Source organism: Carica papaya, chromosome 4, assembly GCF_054855325.1.
Source record: "Carica papaya isolate Zhongbai chromosome 4, ASM5485532v1, whole genome shotgun sequence".
Classification (NCBI taxonomy): Eukaryota; Viridiplantae; Streptophyta; class Magnoliopsida; order Brassicales; family Caricaceae; genus Carica; species Carica papaya.
The window spans coordinates 26,364,136-26,384,033 of NC_142312.1; the positions used below are offsets into that span (position 1 = coordinate 26,364,136).

Genomic DNA, 19,898 nt, shown 5'->3' on the forward strand with positions numbered 1-19,898 from the left:
AAGTGGAAGACGCGTGAACGCGGATCAAAATAATAGGTGGCATACAGCACGTACAATTTACTGACGGGATGAACACTGTCTGTTGATTTAGCTGGCAGAAATGGCAGCCGGGTGGGGTTATCTGGTCTGGTACCACGCACTACTGAAAAATGGAATGAATGACTTTTAGCTGATAGATGTGCTGTTGTTGGTAAATAGTAATGGCATTAGGGTTCATGCAACAGTCAATTTTATTAGCGTATACACCGCTTAGGATTTGGGCTAAATGGGATGCCAAATCCTTAATTCTATTTTCAAACTAATTCGTTGACAAAGAAACACTTCCTGCAAAGGAAGTAAAACAATACCTCTCGTTTCACATTGAGGTTTTATTGGCAAGGCTCCATTTTCTCTGCCAACTAAAAGTCACCACAAAGGGTAAAAAAAAAAGCCTAAACCCACAACATTAAAGAGCATTTTACAAGTTGAGTTAAAATTCACCACAAAGACTTCATTCAATAGTCTCAAAGACACATTTCCTTACATGCGAGTCACATTATGGTAGAAAAACGTTCCTGCACACCAACAGCCATATTTTTAAGACTCAAGACACTTTGAAAATAAAAGGTCTGTTTACTTCCTCTGTGCCACCACCAAACTACCTCACTTCTTCCCTCGCAGCTTTGCACCAAGGGCCCTCTCCAGCTTGCTTATTATTTGTTGGTTAGGAATGGCTTTCCCAGATTCATACTCTTGTATAATTTGGGGCTTCTCATTGATCAACTGTTCAAGTGAAAAGAAAGAGGTTACTCCAGAGAGAGCAACTAAAAAAATCATAAGCCTAGCACACGTAGAAAAGTCGCAAGTATATGAATACAAGAGAGACACCTGAGCAAGTTGAGCCTGGGTCAGTTTCTTGTCCATTCGAGCCTGCATGATGGCTTTCTTCAATTCAGTAGGGACACGATCATCTGTCCTCATATGTAAACAACAGACCAAAAATACATGTAAGTAATAAACAAGATAAAAAAGCATTCGCATAAAAAAAGATGTTAAAATTTTGAATTCCCAAGGAAAAACTACATCGAAACTGCAAAAATGAGAAAATAGAAAAATAATATCTTTTTATTGCATCAGATGTGAAAAACACACACAAACACACATGAAAAGGACTAATATATGCTTTGTGGAAAAGCATGAAGCAATGCCCCTAAAGAAGCATGTGCTAGCAGGATAAACAGATATAAATTCATTATGTGAGAAAAGAGAATCAACAGATCATATTATGGATCCTGCCTACCAATATCTAGACAGAAAATTAAAGTAACAACATGATTTCCAGCTAACTTATGCATCCACAACGTAAAAGAAACTGAAGCAAAAACAGTTTTGACCTGAAATATTTTGCCATAGTCCAACACCAATAGCAGGAGAGAAAAATAATCTGAATATTTAAAAAGCAGGATGAAATATTATGGAGAATTTTCAGTAAGCCATTTCCTATTTACACAATGGCTGAATGGAAGTAACCTAAAATTTTTGAGATAACTCAAAGTGAAGCTTATTTAATCACCTTTGGCACAAACAAAGACAGGATTTGAACAAAGCATAGAGGCAAATTATTTAACCGATTTCATATCAAACATATATTCTCCTTGCAAAAATACACAAGAAAAACCAAAATATTATGAAATAATAACCACCCTGTAATAGTGAAAAATGCAAAATCAAATATGAAGAAGATACAACATGGGCTGCTTATGTTCTTTTTGCTAAATATGGAAGCATTAGAACCTCCCACAAATCCATGTCATGATAACATGTTGGCTGCTGGAAGAGAATGAAGAAATCTAGGGCGAGAAGAAGGAATGTTAAGCTTGTTAAGGAATATCAGACTAATGAATTAGTGTCAGCAAAACAACGCATACGGATACCACAAGCATATATATGCTTGCCTCTGTTTCTGCATGCAATTTATGTAGAAATGAAGATGTCCAACTTGTTAGGGAATATCATAACCAATGAAGCACATCAAAGAAAGAAAGAATAAAAATAAACATGTATCTTCATTTTCTTAAGTTACCTCTTTCTCTAAAAGCGTGCATGTGTGGAAAAGAGAGAGGGAGAATGGGGAGAGAGAGAGAGAGGAAAGAAGAGAAAGTCACTTACGAGTAAGATTCTCTGTCTCTTCGTCAAGCTTTCTTGTGTTCAAAGAAGTGCTGGTTGATGCAGCCTTGTTCAGTCCGGCATGTGCTACAAGAGAAAACAAAAAAAAAAAAACATTTAGCACCACAGGATGAAAAATCAAAGATACCATAAAATGTCAAGTCCAACCAAGAGAAAGTAACAACAGAAACTTATTTACCATGTATCACCTAATAAATAAATGCTAGAAATTCACATGCCTTTAGAAGAAAGCTGCATGTGAATTGATATAACTCAGAATCCAGTCTTCTCTTTTTTTGCTTGAGAAGATTATTCGGTTCTATGTTGGATATTCTTCACCATGTAATATGTATATCATATGTGGTTAGAATATAAGCCAATTGACGTGTCTTATTAAAAAACTGATTAAGATGCAGCATGGTTCATTCAGCTGAAAGCCAACACCAAAAGCATACATTTAAATATAAAAGTATTCACTAAGAAGGGCAGGTACCAAAAGATTTAACACGAAACTTCCTATGAAACCAAAAGATTTAACATGGAGGGCCATAGAGCCTGGATCAAGTGAATCCCACATCTTGAGCTATTCTATTATTTACATCCGTAGGAAGGAAAATTTACACACAGGAACCACAATAATCAGATGTATAACCAAATAGAAAAGAAGATATTCATAATTGACAAATAAAGACAAAAAATCCAAAATGACTCACATCCACCCTCTATGCCTTGAATAAAACTATAATCATCATCCAAAAAGTAGCAACAGAAAGTCTACGGTATCACATCATTCGTCTGGCCTTACTATCAAGAGCTAAACCTCAAATTAAATGCCATCTTGTAATCACATAGAATAAAAACCGTTCAGAATTAAAAAAAAAAAAAAAAGAAACCTAAGAATGTGCTTTAAAACTAGAAACCCTAAAACACGAGGAAAAATGCTTATATTAGACTTACTTTGGCTGCAATTTCTTTCAAATAAAGAACGACTTTCTAAAACGACATCGAGCGTCAAAACCTCTACTCCGGTTATTCACTCCTAAAATTTTTAGCTTTTCCTTCTCGCCTATTTATTGATAAATCAAACAGAAAACTGAGGAATTTGATGAAACTGCAATAACGAAGACGACTACTATGACGATTAAAATCTAAACTTCCTCTCTTTAAAAAAGAAAAATTAGAAAAAGAAAAACAAAAAGAAGAATACGAAGAAGAAATTTGAAGATAAGATTACATTTCTTAACAGTCTCGATCTCGGCACCAGCGCGACGAGCAGCGTTGACGACTTTCTCATCCTTCTTAGCAGCGGCGGTCGGAGCCTTCTTCCTTATGACCACCGGTTCCCAGTCCTGTGTCAAGGGGCCGATTCCTGACATTTTCTCGGTTGATTATATCTCCTTCTCTGTGTTTTGATTTGAAATCGATAACGAAGACGACGACGATGATATACTGCGATTAGCGAAAACACGAAAAAGTGGAAGGTAAAGTTTAGCTGCATTTTATAGATGCCTCATGCGGGGCCTGGGAAGGAAAAAAAAATAATTAAAAAAAAAAATCTCTCTCTCTCTCTCTATCCACAATGACTCAGCAACAATAAAATCCCTAGTTCCCTATTATCTCGCTTTTTGATTCTGGGCCTCCTCTCGTAAATTCATGGCCCATTCCCCCAAATTCCCCCTTTCATTTTATTCTTCCCTGCTGCAGTTATTATATAAGCTCGTCCAATATGTTTTTAGGTTATAATTTTGTTTTTAAACATTTTTTTTTTAATTTATTTTAAACTTTTAATTTTCTTTTATTTTTAATACAAAAAATTTAAAATAATTAAATAATATTTAAAAATAATTTTTCTGATAGAAATTTCAGCTTCTTGCGCCAAAAAATTTTGCAAAATCATACAAGAAAAATTTGCAAAATTTTTTCTCCAAACCAATTGCATACCAAAAGCATCAAAACCAGAATTTCTTTTATATCCAAAATCAGTGAGAATGAGAAACTTCAGGCATTTATCAAATATCATACAGCTATGTTGTCTCAACTCCCCTGATTTAGTGCTGATATAGAAACATTAGGAAACCCAAGAACCAGGAAAACGAAACACAATGTTTGAGATGGACTTGCAAAGAACATATAGATAATGAGAATCTCATACTCTGTAGCTATACTAATGTTAGCATTACACTGGAAAGGAAATAACAAAATGATGATTATAACCATAGCTGTCTATTGCTTTTCCGCTTTGTTTGCTACTTGATCCATAATTACCTCAGAATTTTTCCTTTGTCCATTTGTCAAATCTTCATTCACTTCTTCCTGCATATTAGCAAGCAATTCCAAAACCAAACCGAAGATAAAGTCATCCTTAACTTCTTCGAATTCCATAAAGAACAACAGTGTGAAATCTTCTCACATCTACATTTGTGATCGTACTAGTGGTTGTCTATAGCTGGAGATTGATCCATAGGATAACCTTTTAGCACAATCATAGGAAGACGATCAAAATCCCAACCAACAACTTCACATATCAAATACGCAAAAGCTCTATGAGCCTGTTTCTTCTTTGTCTTTCTTATTGCAAAAGAATGCTGAAGAAGTCCAGAACAATCTTTGAACTTCTTCCATACCTTCTTTCCAATACCACCGCACACCAAACAAAAAAATTCTCCACTTCCTTGATTATTTTGGTAATAACTCCTGAGCTCACTGTTCTCCTTGAAAATTCCCAGAAGGAATTTATACTCTTCACATTCATTATACCCATTTTCATCCATAGAGTCATAGTCCTCCTCTTCTTCATCTGCTTCGTCCTTCTCATCTTCACTGCTGTTGGAACAAGGTTTGGCAAAGAATATTTTGCAAGCTTCCAAGACTTTATGTTGCAACTGTACCACAGCAATTCTTGCTTTTTCCTCAGCAGAGGTCTCACATGTTGCTGAAGCAATTTCGGGCTTTAAGGCAGGCCATCCTAATGTAATTGGGGAGGACTTGTCAGCAGTCTGCATGCATGGCCACTCAGAATCACTAACCCCTGAGGGGCCCAATCCCTGCACCAAATTTCTGTTACCTATGAGAACATGATAAGCTTCTATTGACATGGCCATGATTATCAGTCTAATTGTTATCTTACAGTCTGAGACAACCAAAAGACAGATAAATGATTTGAGAACAAATCTCAACACCTCAAGAAGTTACTAATAACCATCATCAATAAAAAGAATGTTTCAAAAGAAAGATGCACATATAAGTAGAAATGGAAAATGCTAGTTCACATAAAAGATTCTCTCAAAATTCTCCACTTTCTCTTGAACCATTGGTAAAACCTTAATAACTGTTTCGTTTCTCTTGTTACATTTTCCCAACAAGTAAGCAAGTTTTCTTAACTGTGACAAGGTGTCATGAATGCAAAGAACTACAATCTGTACAAATGAATGAAATTCTTTATACACTTCTTTGTTGAGAACACATTTTTCCCCGCAAAATTGGCTAAGGAGAAGCCCATAGTTGGGAAGCAACCTAGTTATTATAGTGTCTTAGCTTCTTCGTTTCTTTTAACAGCTTACTTATCTGTTAAAACAATATCCACCAATATCCTCATGGCTGCAAAAATTACAGGTTTGGTACATTGAGACAAGTTCATCAGCTGAAAGCCGTGAATCAGATGTTCAAAGTCAGTCAAGATAGCCGAATACTTTCTTTCTTTTACCTATGAACATTTACTCTACGTGATGAAACTAAAATCAACAGATGCAAATCTTCAACAATCATCTCATTTTGTCTACAGCCATCTCCTCCCAACAAATAGTTCTACAACAGATGCTGAATTAAATATTACAATGTTTCGCAAACAATCATAAAGTCACAAACATATAATATTTACTTACATTAAAAAAGCCATTTGAATTCAATAACAGCAACCTCTATTTCTCCCATCTCTGCATGATTTCATCATTGACCAAATTTACCATTCTCAGACTCTGAAAATCCTCAATAAAATCTAATCATCCTTAACATTTCTTTGACATTTTTTGTGTGTCTTACTAAAAAAAATCATAACCACACACAGAAGTACTAAAACCAAGTACCTGAGTCTCTTTCAAATCCTCTAAGGAACGACTAAGCGGCTCTCCCTTTGGTACAATCGCAGGTAGTTTATCAATATCCCAAGCAAGAACCTTGCAAACAACCTGCGCGAACGCCCTATGAGCCTTTCTCTTCTTTGTCTTGGATATTGAAGTAGAATGCTGGACAAGGCCCAAACAATCTTTGAACTTTCGGCCAATTCTCTCTCCAATACCACCACAAACCAGGCAAATAAAATCACCAACCTCATGATTACGCTCATAGTAACTCCTCAACTCACTGTTATCCACAAACATGTTTAAGAAGAACTTGAAATCTCCACTCTCCTCAATCCCGTCTTCCTCCACCAAATAATCCTTGTCTCCTTCATCGACATCTACACATTCATCGTCTTCGTCACTGTGAAGTCCGACGCTTTCCCTGAAAAACTCGCGATATTTTGATATCAAATCTATCTGGATTTTCATGGCGGTCAATTTGGCTTGCTCCTTAGCCGAGAGGGATTGGGTCACCCGTTCCGAACATTTCACAGGCTGTGGCCACCCGGATGATGACGGATGAGCAGGTGGTGACTTGACGGGCCACTCTGGACCCGGATCAGGAGAACGATCGGGTCGACCTGGGGAACGACAGTCTTCCAAGTTCCAAAAATTTTGCTTTCTGGGTTTTCGTTTTGCGAAGGGGTTGCCGATGGTGAGATGGAGATTCCTCGAGGGATCGTAAGTGGGTATGGTTCTTGGGTGAGGGATGGCATTTGGGTATTTGTAGGTGTTGGGGATAGAAAAGCTGTTTGGGTATTGGAAGAGGTTGAAGTTAGGGTTTCTGTTGGAGGGAGGACCCTGATGCCAGAGAGAATGGAGGTAGATGACTTCTTGTCTCATCGCTTCTTCATCGTAGGGATTCATTTTAGAATTTTGGTTTTGAGTTCGCAGAGTATTTTCTCTTTATTTATCTCCCGGGTTTACAGTTTGTTGCTTCTTTGCAAGCAGAGGAACGGGAAGATCCACTTCTACAGAACTCAATTCCTAAATTATTAATTAACTAATTGATTAATTAATAATTAATATCGAAATTAATTAATTAATTAGTTAGTTACAATGGGTTAATATCGAAATTAATTTTATTTATATATATAAAATATCAAATTATTCTCCCAAATTATTCATCCCATTTCCCCATTAATATTATGTTTCACTGTTTTTATCTCGACAAAATGGCGAATTGGCAATCGTGTATGAAAATGGCGGGAACACCTGATCCTTAATACCTTAACACATTAGCGGCTTCAGCCTCCCTCTTTATGCTAGTCATTTCTGCTTTCTGTCTCATCGGTGGTCACTCTATCTCTTCCCGTATATCTTCTTCCTTCTCAAAGCACTTCTCTTTCTTCTACGGCCAATTACCAAAGTACGTTCCAGGTGTCTGTCTACCAAGTGCGACTGCAACCGAGGCAATGCCGCCTTCTTCAGGTTCGCCAAAAATTGTTGTAGAATACGCGAAATCGAATCGCTCATCGTGCAAGAGTTGCTCGAAGACGATATCGGCGAAGACACTGAGGTTGGGTTTGGTGACCAGAGACCGGCGAGGGTTTGATATGACTAAGTGGCACCACTTGGAATGCTTCCCAATCGGGTCGGAGCCGATCGAATCCGTGGACGATATCAACGGGTTCTCTTCTCTTGAGGTTTGTGCGTGGAATTTGATCAATTTTTAGGGTTTTTAAAGGGGTTAGGATTTTCTTCCTTCTCTCGGGTTGTTTTGTTGGTGAAGAATGTCTGTCTCTTGGGTTCATTTTGTGAGGAAGAAAAAAAAAGGGTTTTTCTTGGCTATCAAACGGCTGATGATTTTTTTTTTTTTTAAAGGATAAGACGGAAAAAATAGTGTACGTTTGAATTTCTAGTGCTTCCGTCAATCCTTTCCTCAGCATCTGATAAATTTATGTTCTTTTTTATGGTTTCAGACTGGCGACCAGGAAGCTTTGAAGAAAATGGTCGAAGCAAGTGAGAAGGATTCACTTGAGGTAGGAGTTGAATGTTTGGAATAGAATGTGACATTTTGGGAATGAAGGAAAATGGACTAGTCTAAATGCTGTTTATGTTTCCATATCATTTGGATTTTAAACCCCGAATTATTTTATATTATTAACAGTAACAATCAAATCAAATGGGGAGTGATATCATGTGAAATTAAGGGTCCAATCCTGAAGACGTGTGTTTTTCTGTCTTATAATCTTATGTTTGCCAACTCTCTGGATTTTGAATATAAGTCTTTGGCTATTTTGTCCAAATCTTTTTCCTTTGTTGCTCAGTCCCATGCACTTGTTCATGGTTGTAGAAAATGAAAAATAAAAATCTAGTATGCGACTCTGTGCTTTGTAGAGGTACTCTGCCTCATTTCTATTAAAACCCATTATACAACTAATATAATGGATATTTATCATATGGTTGTTGCAGTACTTTCTTGATTAAGTAACAGGGAAAAAGTTTCATTTTTTTTGTTATAATTACTATAAGATTGTTATAGAAACTCCCATGATTTGGAGTGCTTGGAACTAATGACGATATAGCATGCATGCAATTTTATTTTGATTGGATTATTGTTTATCTGAAGAAACAATGTCAACTAGCAAGGTTATCCTTTGGAATGAGCAGGTTCAGAAAATAGATGAAAAGAAAGAAGAAAATGAACTGGATGAAAGGAGTCCAAAGAAAGCAAAGGTAGGTTATCCTAGTTCTCATATTCCAAACTCTTTCCTATAAAGAATGTGGAAGGATAGAACATTTAGATAATTTAGATGCTGGTTAGTTTCTTTGTATGTTCACTGTTTGTTTCTTTCCATTTTTGGGTAGAACAGGTTTACTGGTTAAAAATTTAAAAGTATAGCCTGTTCTGCTTTAATAATATTTGTTTATTTTACTGTATTAGTTATAAAATAGCCTTTTCTCATTTTACGTGTCTTATATATCATGAGCAGGTCCAGAAAACAGATCAATAAAAAAAAGTAGATGAAAGTTGTTCAAAGAAAGATTTGGTGGATGGATGCTGATTCTTTCTGTAGCTATTATCCTGCTAAGTAATGTTGTAGGAGAAACTGTTGGAATCCTTTCAAGTCTGATTGGTCTCTTTAATATCTTCACCTGGTGTTGTTTTCTTTCTATCTTTGGGTTGGGAGAAATTCGTTCTTTTTCTTGTGCATTCTTTCTTGCTATGCTGTGGAGTACTGTGTATATGTATTATAAAGCTTACACAGCATTTGGGTCCACAAAGCAGATTTTCGTATGAGAGTCCTGATTTGCTTTATGGCATGTTATGCTTGTTGTGGTGGTGTATATTTTATATATCTAATTCAGATTGTTTCTGCTGGATAGTATAAAGTTATCATTTCGTGCAAAATCTGATTCTCCAATTCTCTCTAACTTGCAATTGGCGAATGTTCAAACTATACCATTTTTAGCTATCATGTCTTATTATCCATTCTTATGGAATCCTTCAAATCCTATGTCTATAAATATTTGCTTAATTGAGTGGCAAATTGTTGGTAGCTTTTCTTTCTTGTGGCTTATGGTATCTTGCTAGTCAAAAGTTTCTTCTGACAAAGATAAAGTTCTAGAATATATTATTGGTTTTGGTGTTTTGCATGTATGTTTTGTCAAGTTGATTCTTGTAACTATTTGCCAAAAAGATGTATGTCTGTTGTCTAATGCATGCAAATCTTCTAGTTGTCAACACCTTCTATGGAAGCTGAGCTCAGCCTGGCCTTTTCAGTCTCAGCTATCAAGGACAAATATAGGGTATGAATACACTGAGCATGATATGAATACATCTTTAGACTTGGTGTATTTTAAAATTTCTGTTGCCAGTTTACCTTCTCTAGGAGCTTGTATCCATTCTTACCCTCTTCTTTTCTGTTAATCTATTCAGGATGCTAAACTGATGCCAAAATGGAAGGCATTCCAGACCATCATATTTCTTGAACGTGTAAGCAACCCCACTTTTATATAAATAATGCTCAATTGCTTTTTTCACCTACTCTTAGGTCCAAGAAACATTAAATTGCCTTTCCATCCTAGTTATTGAACATCTGCTTTAGTCTAAACTAAGTCAGAGGGGTTAAACCTTTTTACAGAAGATAATATTTTCTTATGTTTTTCACAATTTTCAGGATGAGGGCCTCCATGATTCGGAAAAAATTGCTGCATTTGATTTTGATGGATGTCTTGCAAAAACATCAGTTAAAAGGTATGACTACCTAGACAGGCATTTGATCATTATTGTGTTACTAAGGTCTTAATAAAAATAGCTGTCTGATGCTTAGATGAAAATGGGATTATGTCCGAAAAAAAGAATAAAAAACAGTATACTCAACTGACAATAAGTTTACGTTTAGTCCACTATTTGTTCTTTTGCTTGTTTCTTCAGTTGACACTAGCAAATTTTACACAGTGGCAGGCAGTCAAAATTGTATATGTTGGTTTGCCTGTGTTTTTCCGGTAAATTGTTGTGTACCCTTTTATACTTTTAACTTTTTGAATCTTACATTTAGTACAATACTGGATGAAATGTAGTTATTGGTTTTCTTTCATTTGATAGTAAAAGAAATTTTTGCAACCCATATAAACAAGTGAATGTTCAAATTATACATGCTAGACTAAATGTCAGCTAGGTCTACAAGCTCTTCACTGGAAAGAGTTTGAACTTATCCAGAGATAAAAGGTCCTTAAAATGTCTTAATAATGTAGAATGGCGTTTCCACCTCTGCAAAAGCTTCTCTGCTTAGACACCTGGGTTTCATTTGTATAAGAAAATATTCTCTAATTTGATCTAAATTCACTTATTTTTACATACAACATCTATCATAGTTGCATATGGAAACAAAGTCTGGAAAATCATAATGAAATGTGATATGAGTTTGAAAAGAATAAGGTATTATTTTCATTTTTCTATAGAAAATGGTTTTTGTCCATACTCTAATGTTACGCTGATGCCACTGTGCATCTTTTTGTCTAAACATACAAATGTAGGAAATGAAACTAGAAAGTATTTTTTTTTGTACCTTCTTGTATTGGATGGTTTGTCTGATAGTTGTCATAATGTAGGGAAGTTTTAGAGATATCAAACTAATAGTAATGTAGCATCACTGAAAAGAGTTTGTGTTTTTACTTCTCTGCTTCCAGAATAGGCGCTGATGCTTGGTCCCTTATGTATCCTTCAATACCAGAGAAGCTACAGAGTTTATACAATGATGGCTACAAACTGGTGTGCATCCATTTTATTCATTTCTCATCTTATTAATTGTTCTTCACAAGGCTGCTTAGAAATGTTTTTCCATTATATATTTACTGATTCTAATGCTATGATAATTTACAGTTTCAGATGATTGAGTTGATTATCTAAATTTGATTTTTTTTTTTTGTTCTGTACAAAGGTAATCTTCACTAACGAATCCAACATCGAACGCTGGAAGAATAAGAGACAGGTAGCTGTGGATTCAAAACTTGGACGGCTCAACAGTTTCATCAAATTTGTAGAGGTCCCAATTCAGGTTGAGAGTCTCCCTTTCTTTCTCCATTCTGTTTTGCTGGTGATTAAGTATTAGAATCTCTTCCAGAATGTGAAAATAATAGAAAGTAACTTGAAGGTATGATTTGAATTTTCTTTATGCAGGTTTTTATAGCTTGTGGGGTCGGTGGCTCTGATGGTAACGCAGAAGATCCCTTCCGCAAGCCCAAGACTGGGATGTGGCAAATTATGGAGAAACATTTCAACTCCGGCATTTCAGTTGATATGGATCAGTTTGTTTCTTTTTCCTTTGTTCTAATGATCTTACTGTTGCATTTTAATCTCAGTTTTTGGGTCATTGATGTTTGCAAGAACATGCAAACAATAGACCGACTTTATATTAATCGTAACATTGCAAGTACTATCATGACTATCTGGAGCCATGTGAACTTCCCTTAGACTTAGGAACCTGACGTTGACAGAAGCTTGCTTTCTTTTCCTGTAGATCCTTTTATGTTGGTGATGCAGCAGGGAGATCCAGTGATCATAGTGATGCCGATATCAAATTTGCTCAGGTATTTTCCAAGTCACAGACCTCCAGTTATGATTATTTAATCTTGTTTGTTATGTTTTATCTTCTCTCCCCCCACCCCCCCACCCCACTTCATTCTAGTTCTTAGGACTCGTGAAGCATCTCCCTTATATTTGAACAGTTGGTTTTGCAGTTTAATCTTTGTATGATAGCATATCCATGACAACAAAGTTATGAACTCCACAACTGCTGGCCGCTGACAATACTAAACTCTTCCTTTTGCAGAAAATAGGATTGAAATTCTATGTACCAGAGGAGTATTTCAGCTCTTAAAGAACTTCTGAGTGGTGCATTACTTCGAAAGTAGTCTGTGGATTGGCCAAATGTTAAACTGAAGTGTAGAATGTTAGCATTAGAATGATCATTCACCCAAGTTAACCCTCTCTCTCTCTCTCTCTCTCTCTCTCGCACAGGCAGGCACAGCGTGAAGAGGAGGACAAATTGGAAGAAAGCTGTCAGTAGGGGAAGAGAAGGATTAGGGAATGGCGGTTTTTCCTTAATGAGTAGTAATAGCGGCTTGAGATATATTGGAACCTGGCTCTATGCATAATCAATGCTTGTAGTAAAAATAGCGGTCAGTTTATCAGCCGATGACCTGCAATGGCAGCCTTCTACTGTATTATGTAATTATTATATTATTATGCAATTTCCATAAAAAAAAAGTTATTTCATTATGCATCTCACTAAACTAATCTATCTAAACCATTAAGTTTGGTTTTGAAAAAATTCAAATCGAACTAAATCATTTTTTAAAACAAAATCTAATTATATCCAACTAAACTATTTTAGTTGAACTAAACTATTCTAGTTTTCTCATTTACAATGTTTCTCAAATACATGATCAGCTGCTTCCCTCCAACTTTTTCTTTAGTATAGGTATTAGAAGCCAATGCATAATCACTCAACAAGGCTCATCAGTTTTCCTACCAATGTCACCTTCCAAAATTGCATGCCTTGTCAAAACAATCTCCTTTACAAGGTTTCTATACGTGAATGGCCGAACAGCTGCCCGCAAGAAGAGCTCGGGTGGGATTTTACTCTTCTTGGTTCTCTTCCTCCACGGACCAATTCCGACAATCTTCCACTCCTCCGGACTCACTTTTGCTCTCGCACCTCTCATGCTTGTCTCATCTCCATCTTCTTCAATCCTTGCTGTTTGCCTCAGTTGTCTCTCGTACAACTTTGTTGATGCCTCTACACTTCTCATAGCAAGCTTCTCCATTCTCTCACCACTGCTTATTGCCTTCTCGAACTCCTCCTTCCAGTACTCTGCATCCTCCTCTGCGCCTGAATCCTCTTCTTTTGCCCCCAGTTCATCATCCCCACCTCTTTCCATGTCCACAATCACATCATCCTGTTCATCCTCGTCATCATCATTACCGTCATCCTCAAGCCACTCTATGAACCGGGTCTCACCCGGATTCTTCCTATGAACATCCTCTTCCTCATCCTCGTCCGGGGCATCACAGCCCAACTCCATCTCCTCTAATTTAGCCTTCCACTCTCTAGTATACGGATGCAGAAGCTGTTCCGGATGGTTCGTCAATAAGAACTCCAAGCATTTAGACTTCTTCTCCTCACTCAATTTCTGGTATGCATTCACCACTTCATCCACAAACGCCTTCGGATTCACCCTCACGATCTTACACAGGCCCCCGAAATACGTACACATTTCCACCCTTCCTTCATCATCCCTCACCTCGAATAAGAACTCGTTCTCCGTTTGGGGGTCAAGAAATGGAATCAACGCATTGAAGAAGTCATCTTGAGGCTCGAACCTGCACTGATACACTGGTCTTTTCACGTATATAATGTCCGGTCTCATCCACGCTGCACACTGAGTTATCAGTGACCTCGCCTTGTTGCCTAATCTTCCCATCAGATTCCACTTGTCTAGCCTCTGTTTTCCAGCTTCCAGCACCACTTCACTCACCAGTGTCCACTGCTGCCATGGCAATTCCTGTAGCCTCCACTTTGGGTGCCTCACGAACACCCAAAAGTACCTGAGCCCAACGCTCTTGTCCATTTCTTGAAGTCTCTTGCTAAAATCCGACGCCATTTCGAACTGCTCAATCTTCTCCCATTCCTCGTGATCCTTCACTTCTCCAATCAAAGTGACGCACTCATCGGAGAATCTGCCGCGGATGGGGTCTCCAACGACGACTCCGCGCCAAGAGTAAGGCCCGAACTCGCCGTACTTGTACCAGTCGTCCGGATGGCGGAGGTTGGGGTCGTCCCGCTCCATGAACCTAACCATCCGGTCGTAACCGAGTCCGATCATCTGGAGCTCCTCCTCCGAGAAGTTATCAGCATGGTTTCTGCGGCCCGGGTTCTTCAGGCGGTAGAAAAGGGACTCAGCCAGCTTCTTCGACTTGCGTCGGGCGTTCCGCTTCGCCTCCCGCCGTACTTCTGCGTTCCCCTCCAGCCGCCCCGGTGAAGGACCGTCGTGCTTTGTCTTGCTCCTGCCCGCAAACGACCGTACCTCTCGCCGGACTGGTCCATCATTTTTTATGGTAAACAGGGAATTCTGGAGGGAAAATGTGGTGTAGGTATTGATGGTGACAAGTGGTTTGAATTTAACTGTTTTGTAGAGTAGAGAAACGGGTTTATGGAAGGGTGAGGAGAAGAGAGAAACAGTGGGGTTTAGGGTTTTAGAGAAGGAGACGTCTTGGGTCAGCATCTTCATTCCAGAGAAGACGAGTGAGATCTGGATGAGGAAGATGATATAGGAGTAGGCAACGACGTCGTTTAACTTATTGGAGAGTAAATCTTTCTTAAAACGGATAGAAAGTAAAACGACCCCGTTTTTGCTGCGAAGAAGGTGGTCACAAATGTATAAAGCAGTACATTAACTCGCAATCATAAGATCTTTCCCTTCATACGTGCTACTCGGAGCCCCGACAATGGCGAGACGGGTGACGGAGCTGGGATGCATCGCTTGCGAAGAGCTTAATGAACTTGGCGCTGGCCGGAAGGAGGGATGGCTCGTGGACGACCCGACGTTACTCTGCGCACTCGATGCTCATTCCCTTGCTCTCGCCAAACGATCTGTCATTATCATTCTCAGTTGGACCGACCCGGATGTACCCCGTCTTAAGATTCGACCCGATCTATCACCGATCGAGGCGGAGTCTGTAACGGCCATAGAGTGGTTGGTTTTTGATGAGATTAGAGTTGTCGCGATAGGGACCTCTTCTGGCTATCTGTTGGTTTACTCTTTGACTGGTGATCTGATCCATAAACAGGTACAGATTAACTTCTTAATCGCATTGTTGTCGAGTTTTGTTTTGATGTTGGGGAGATATTAAAGAAGAGATTGACCAGTTACTGAGTTTGGCTTGATTTGATGGACTTTTGTTGGGTAATAATCTGGTGGCTCGATTAGATGTTAGGGAAGTGGAAGAAAATAAAATTTTGATTTCTGTTGAATTTATTTGCTGATTTTTGCTTGAATTCTCTAATAGGCAGTTTGATTGCTTAGCTAATTCTCTTTGTTAGTTCGATGCTTTTACGTGCGTGTTTGTTCGTTTTCATTTTGCGGTAAAGTTTCTTTTTTATTTAATGAAGAAATGCTGGGGAGAGGTACGAATTGCATCTGTAACAAGCTAATTCGTTTATATAAATTATTAACATTCATCATTTTATATTAAGTTGTTTGAATGTGTGTTAAGATACTGAATCTTCTTGGATTTATTTATTTTATAATCGGGATAAACACTGTTGAAATAAATAAATAGAGACACCAAAAAGATAATAAAAGTTTTACTTGGTGCTGCAGATTACTCAATTATAGCAAGGGATTTTGTGGCCATGCTCGTAGAACTAGAAGTAAATTCTCACACCAAACTTGAATAATTGTATTTGTTTTCTTTGCTTGGTAGATTTAAATGCGGTTTCAGGGGTAGGTACACTTCAAGTTTATGAATCAGAGGAATGTATAATAGTCAGTTTACTAATTAACCTCTATGATGAATTGGTAGTTGGATTCTGTTAAGTAGTTGGGTGATGGAACTAATTGACATGTGTTTGCAGTTGGTATATTCTGGACGCATCTTAAAGTTACGAGTTCGTGGAACTAAGAAAGATTTGACCCAAGATACCTCCTCGGAGGAGGTTTGTGTAGTAATGTCTGGTGTTATTGCTCGTTTTGATGGCTCTGACATTCAGGTATATTATTTTATATACCTCTTTATTATATTTTGCTGCTTCAGTACAGGAACAAAGAACATTCCTTCCTTCTTCCCTATTTCGAAGTCTTTAGCTTCAAAGTTTCATAATGGGTTCTGATTTGGAACAAGTTTCTCATGCATGAATGTAGAATATGCTGCAACAATGGTCTCAAGAAACACATTCTCAATTTTGGGATAATAAACCGAAAAGGAGAACTTCAGAAGATTCGGGAAACTCTTATGGAAGACTACCTTATCAGTTATGGAACGTTAGCAAGTATGGAACATGCACTGATGCTGCAATAACGGGCATAGTGCCTCCTCCTCTAATGGAACTCCAGGTGATTATTACTTTGCTTGATCTCGTCAACCTACTGGCTTGTGTCTTTATAAGCTTTGCTGATGGGTTAAGGTTTTTATGTTTTCCAAAATATGCTTCAAAATGAACAAAACCTGTTGTTAAGTTTATGTTTTCTCAAAATATGCTTCAAAATGTACGAAAATTGTTGTTCCAGTCATTGTTTGGTCATTATGGTTCTTCCTAGTGGTGTTGATGGTGTTCTATCCAATGCATAATGGAAGCTTTCTGAAGGTATTCTGGTATTTGAATTCAGCTGCTTTTATTGTTGGACAGTCAAGTCAATGTTATTATTGTGCAGTCACTATTGGAGAGGATGCTGTGATCTCAGCTTACAGGTTAGTTTGATGGTCTTTACAATATGATTTTCTGCTGACTTTATATTCCATATTGAAAATGTATTCATCTGTATCTTAACATCCTTGTTATTTTTCCTGTCTAATTGTGTTTTATTGACCAAACTTGCTTGCTTTCTTAAAAGACTTTCAGAGGACAAAAGCAGGTCCCTAGTGGGGGCAATTCTATCAAAAGTAGTACCTGCAACATTTTCAACAATTGCCTCTTTTTCGAAAATGATATGGAGGAGTGAACAAACGCCAAACAGAACGTCAGAAGTAAAGCCTCAAACATTTGCTCGAGGTGAAGTTTCTAGTTTGGCTTAGGTTAATGGTTTTGCTTTGATAGGATATCTATTCCAAGTATTTGAAAATAGGTGGTACAAAATATTATAAGTTAGGTACTTGTGTCCACAGCCATGGACTTTAGTATCTTTTGCTGATGAAAGCTTACAATGATATTTCTGGTAAGATTTATGATTTAAAGACAGGAACCTCCTCTATTTTTAGTGAGAATCACAAGTATTGTTAAGACCGGAGAGAAAATTCTCAACGTCATAACAAAATTGTTGTTTGTCTAGGCAGTTTCCTTGGTCATCTTCTTTTTTCTCATGGACTTCCATTGCTTCAAATCCTTAGTTGTGAGATAATACATCTCACTTATATCTTGCAAGGATCTCATATTTATTCCATAAACCATATTGGTATCTCTGTCTTCTAGCTTTCCTGCTTATCCTTTTTGTATTCTCTTGATTCCCCAATCCGTCCTTTCCATTCCTGTGACACAGATATCTGGTGAAAATAGAGGTAGACTAGTGGCATTAGTTTAATGTTGAAAGTCTATAAGAAGTGTTCTTGATGAATTTTTTTTTTGAATTTCTAGTGTATAATTGGGGTTGAAAGCAATATCATGTTTATTGCAAAGTCACATTATTCATATGCTTAGCACATTCCTTAATAAGTTTTTATTCTTCTTTACTCAAAAGAGACTTGACTGTCGTACAAATCATACATGTTGCAGCATCTCCATTGACATGTTTAAAGGATCATCCAAGAAAGGGCGAGAAGCTAACCTTATCTCCCAGTGGCACATTGGCTGCAATAACAGATTCACTTGGTCGAATATTACTTTTAGATACTCAAGCGCTCGTGGTGGTCCGGCTATGGAAGGTTTTCTTAGTGCCTTGTTGCTTTCGAGTGTTCTTCAAGCACAATAATTTTGCCTCTGAGAGCTGAAGTTCATTTTTCAGGGATATCGTGATGCTATTTGCCTTTTCGTGGAGATGCAAGTTAATAGAGATAAAGCAGGATCAAGCTCTTCCTTCTATGAATCAGTGAAGAGCGATTATTGTTTATGTCTAGCCATTCATGCTCCAAGGAAAGGAATTGTTGAGGTATTATTTCTCTCCAGCAGACTAGAATCTGTCTGGTACATTCTTGCAAACCCTATTTAGTGTGTTTTTCCTGTATAGTAGATGGATATTCTAGATCTCTCTCCCTTCCTCTCCCTCTCCCTCTCCCTCTCCTCTAAAGGAACTAGAAGGACTAACAGTATTCCAAACACCTAAAATATCGTTGAGAATTCTTGTTAAGTCATCTGTTACGTTTGTGATACAATGTGTTAGTGTAATTGCATTTCTTTGGGGGCATCTTACACAGAGAGATCTTCTTTTTCGATTGTATATGTTGAATTTGGTGCTTTTGGATGATAAAAATGCTAGGAAGATAGGATCTGGTTAGCTATCAGTTCCTTAAGAGCATAATAGCATTGATCAAACACGTTCAGTTTGTGAACCAAGGACCAATAAGGGTAACCTGTACAGAACAGTAATTGCCTTCCATTAATAAGGGTGCACGTTGCAGGTTCCTTCAGAAATGGAATTATCCTAATTTTCAGCATATTTGTATATTCTTGGTTTTCAAATTTGGGAAAACAGCAGAGTTCTGGTAGAATTCAATAATTTCTCCCATTCCTACAGGTTGATTTTGTTGATGTTCTAGCGGGTCAGTGTGCATTATTTGGTAGATTAATGAGATATAAGTAACTTCTAAGTATGGCAGGTATGGCAGATGAGAACTGGACCGCGACTTCTAACTATAAAGTGTGCCAAGGGAAGCAAATTATTACAGCCAACTTACAGGTTTGGATCGTCATTGTCGTCTCCTTATGTTCCTCTGGAAGTTTTCTTGCTGAATGGGGACTCTGGTCAACTGTCCGTGTTAAATCGATGTTTGAACTGAATTCTGTCAGGAAGTTGTTCTTTGTTAATATCCATCTATTCTTTATATGTCATTGCTTTGTTCATTCCCAGAATTGTAGGAATGACAGGATTATAGGCTGCAATCTGGTGTAGATGGAAGGTGGACTTTGTAAATAAATTCAGCACAATTTCTTACCCAAATATATTTATAATAAAAGAAAACAGAAGTTTAACAAGGGTGGTTTTTGATCTTTTTTTTTTTTTTTTGGCCATTCTGATTATTGCTACTGTTGTACAAAAGAAACATAAACAAGATCTAGTCATTACAAGTGTTGGGTATGAACTAGATTAACGAAATGTTTGCAATAAATTCAAATTTGTATTTGACAACCAAAAGAAAAAAAAAATTGAATATATATATATTGAATTTTATACGCAATTAAAAAATTCAGTCTAAATTTGACCAAAATTATAGAATTTATTATTCTAATTTTATATAAAATTTCATATTAATTTAAT

At 37.4% G+C, this 19,898-nt stretch overlaps 5 protein-coding genes across 5 annotated transcripts; 2 read left to right on the top strand and 3 right to left on the bottom strand.

Annotated features, from left to right (window-relative positions):
* Positions 1 to 212: 212 nt before the first annotated feature.
* Positions 213 to 3,624, bottom strand: LOC110812558 (multiprotein-bridging factor 1b). The gene is made up of 4 exons (XM_022039366.2): positions 3,380 to 3,624; positions 2,149 to 2,232; positions 868 to 950; positions 213 to 762 (listed from the first exon to the last, which is right to left on the bottom strand). The coding sequence occupies exons 1-4, from the start codon at positions 3,519 to 3,521 to the stop codon at positions 643 to 645; spliced, it is 429 nt and encodes a 142-aa protein (XP_021895058.1). The 5' UTR covers positions 3,522 to 3,624; the 3' UTR covers positions 213 to 642.
* Positions 3,625 to 4,234: 610 nt separating this feature from the next.
* LOC110812476 (uncharacterized) lies at positions 4,235 to 7,251 on the bottom strand. The gene is made up of 2 exons (XM_022039259.2): positions 6,228 to 7,251; positions 4,235 to 5,189 (listed from the first exon to the last, which is right to left on the bottom strand). Exons 1-2 carry the CDS (start codon positions 7,128 to 7,130, stop codon positions 4,575 to 4,577), a joined length of 1,518 nt encoding a protein of 505 aa, XP_021894951.1. The 5' UTR covers positions 7,131 to 7,251; the 3' UTR covers positions 4,235 to 4,574.
* Positions 7,252 to 7,396: 145 nt separating this feature from the next.
* On the top strand, positions 7,397 to 12,987 carry LOC110812493 (phosphoesterase). Its single transcript, XM_088218518.1, has 11 exons — positions 7,397 to 7,909; positions 8,186 to 8,245; positions 8,877 to 8,942; positions 9,945 to 10,016; positions 10,147 to 10,203; positions 10,388 to 10,464; positions 11,400 to 11,481; positions 11,651 to 11,767; positions 11,890 to 12,017; positions 12,230 to 12,299; positions 12,542 to 12,987. Exons 1-11 carry the CDS (start codon positions 7,526 to 7,528, stop codon positions 12,587 to 12,589), a joined length of 1,161 nt encoding a protein of 386 aa, XP_088074644.1. The 5' UTR covers positions 7,397 to 7,525; the 3' UTR covers positions 12,590 to 12,987.
* A 112-nt stretch (positions 12,988 to 13,099) lies between these two features.
* Positions 13,100 to 15,002, bottom strand: LOC110812474 (uncharacterized). Its single transcript, XM_022039258.2, has one exon. The coding sequence runs from the start codon at positions 15,000 to 15,002 to the stop codon at positions 13,218 to 13,220; it is 1,785 nt and encodes a 594-aa protein (XP_021894950.1). The 3' UTR covers positions 13,100 to 13,217.
* Positions 15,003 to 15,039: 37 nt separating this feature from the next.
* On the top strand, positions 15,040 to 19,615 carry LOC110812576 (Rab3 GTPase-activating protein non-catalytic subunit). The gene is made up of 8 exons (XM_088218517.1): positions 15,040 to 15,561; positions 16,349 to 16,483; positions 16,635 to 16,826; positions 17,120 to 17,181; positions 17,325 to 17,482; positions 18,200 to 18,348; positions 18,429 to 18,572; positions 19,240 to 19,615. Exons 1-8 carry the CDS (start codon positions 15,220 to 15,222, stop codon positions 19,417 to 19,419), a joined length of 1,362 nt encoding a protein of 453 aa, XP_088074643.1. The 5' UTR covers positions 15,040 to 15,219; the 3' UTR covers positions 19,420 to 19,615.
* The last annotated feature ends 283 nt before the right edge of the window (positions 19,616 to 19,898 follow it).

Bases quoted from the DNA above. Each gene is read 5' to 3' on its own strand.
- LOC110812576 (XM_088218517.1), top strand. From the start codon at position 15,220: ATGGCGAGACGGGTGACGGAGCTGGGATGCATCGCTTGCGAAGAGCTT. The intron at 17,182-17,324 runs GTTAGTTTGATG...CTTTCTTAAAAG, and splicing joins GCTGTGATCTCAGCTTACAG to ACTTTCAGAGGACAAAAGCA. The intron at 17,483-18,199 runs GTGAAGTTTCTA...TACATGTTGCAG, and splicing joins GCCTCAAACATTTGCTCGAG to CATCTCCATTGACATGTTTA.
- LOC110812476 (XM_022039259.2), bottom strand. From the start codon at position 7,130: ATGAATCCCTACGATGAAGAAGCGATGAGACAAGAAGTCATCTACCTC. The intron at 5,190-6,227 runs GTACTTGGTTTT...AATTTGGTGCAG, and splicing joins AGGATTTGAAAGAGACTCAG to GGATTGGGCCCCTCAGGGGT.
- LOC110812474 (XM_022039258.2), bottom strand. From the start codon at position 15,002: ATGAAGATGCTGACCCAAGACGTCTCCTTCTCTAAAACCCTAAACCCC.
- LOC110812493 (XM_088218518.1), top strand. From the start codon at position 7,526: ATGCTAGTCATTTCTGCTTTCTGTCTCATCGGTGGTCACTCTATCTCT. The intron at 8,246-8,876 runs GTAGGAGTTGAA...TGGAATGAGCAG, and splicing joins GTGAGAAGGATTCACTTGAG to GTTCAGAAAATAGATGAAAA. The intron at 8,943-9,944 runs GTAGGTTATCCT...CAAATCTTCTAG, and splicing joins GGAGTCCAAAGAAAGCAAAG to TTGTCAACACCTTCTATGGA.
- LOC110812558 (XM_022039366.2), bottom strand. From the start codon at position 3,521: ATGTCAGGAATCGGCCCCTTGACACAGGACTGGGAACCGGTGGTCATA. The intron at 951-2,148 runs GTAAGTGACTTT...ATATGAGGACAG, and splicing joins AGAGACAGAGAATCTTACTC to ATGATCGTGTCCCTACTGAA. The intron at 763-867 runs GTGTCTCTCTTG...TCACTTGAACAG, and splicing joins CCCAGGCTCAACTTGCTCAG to TTGATCAATGAGAAGCCCCA.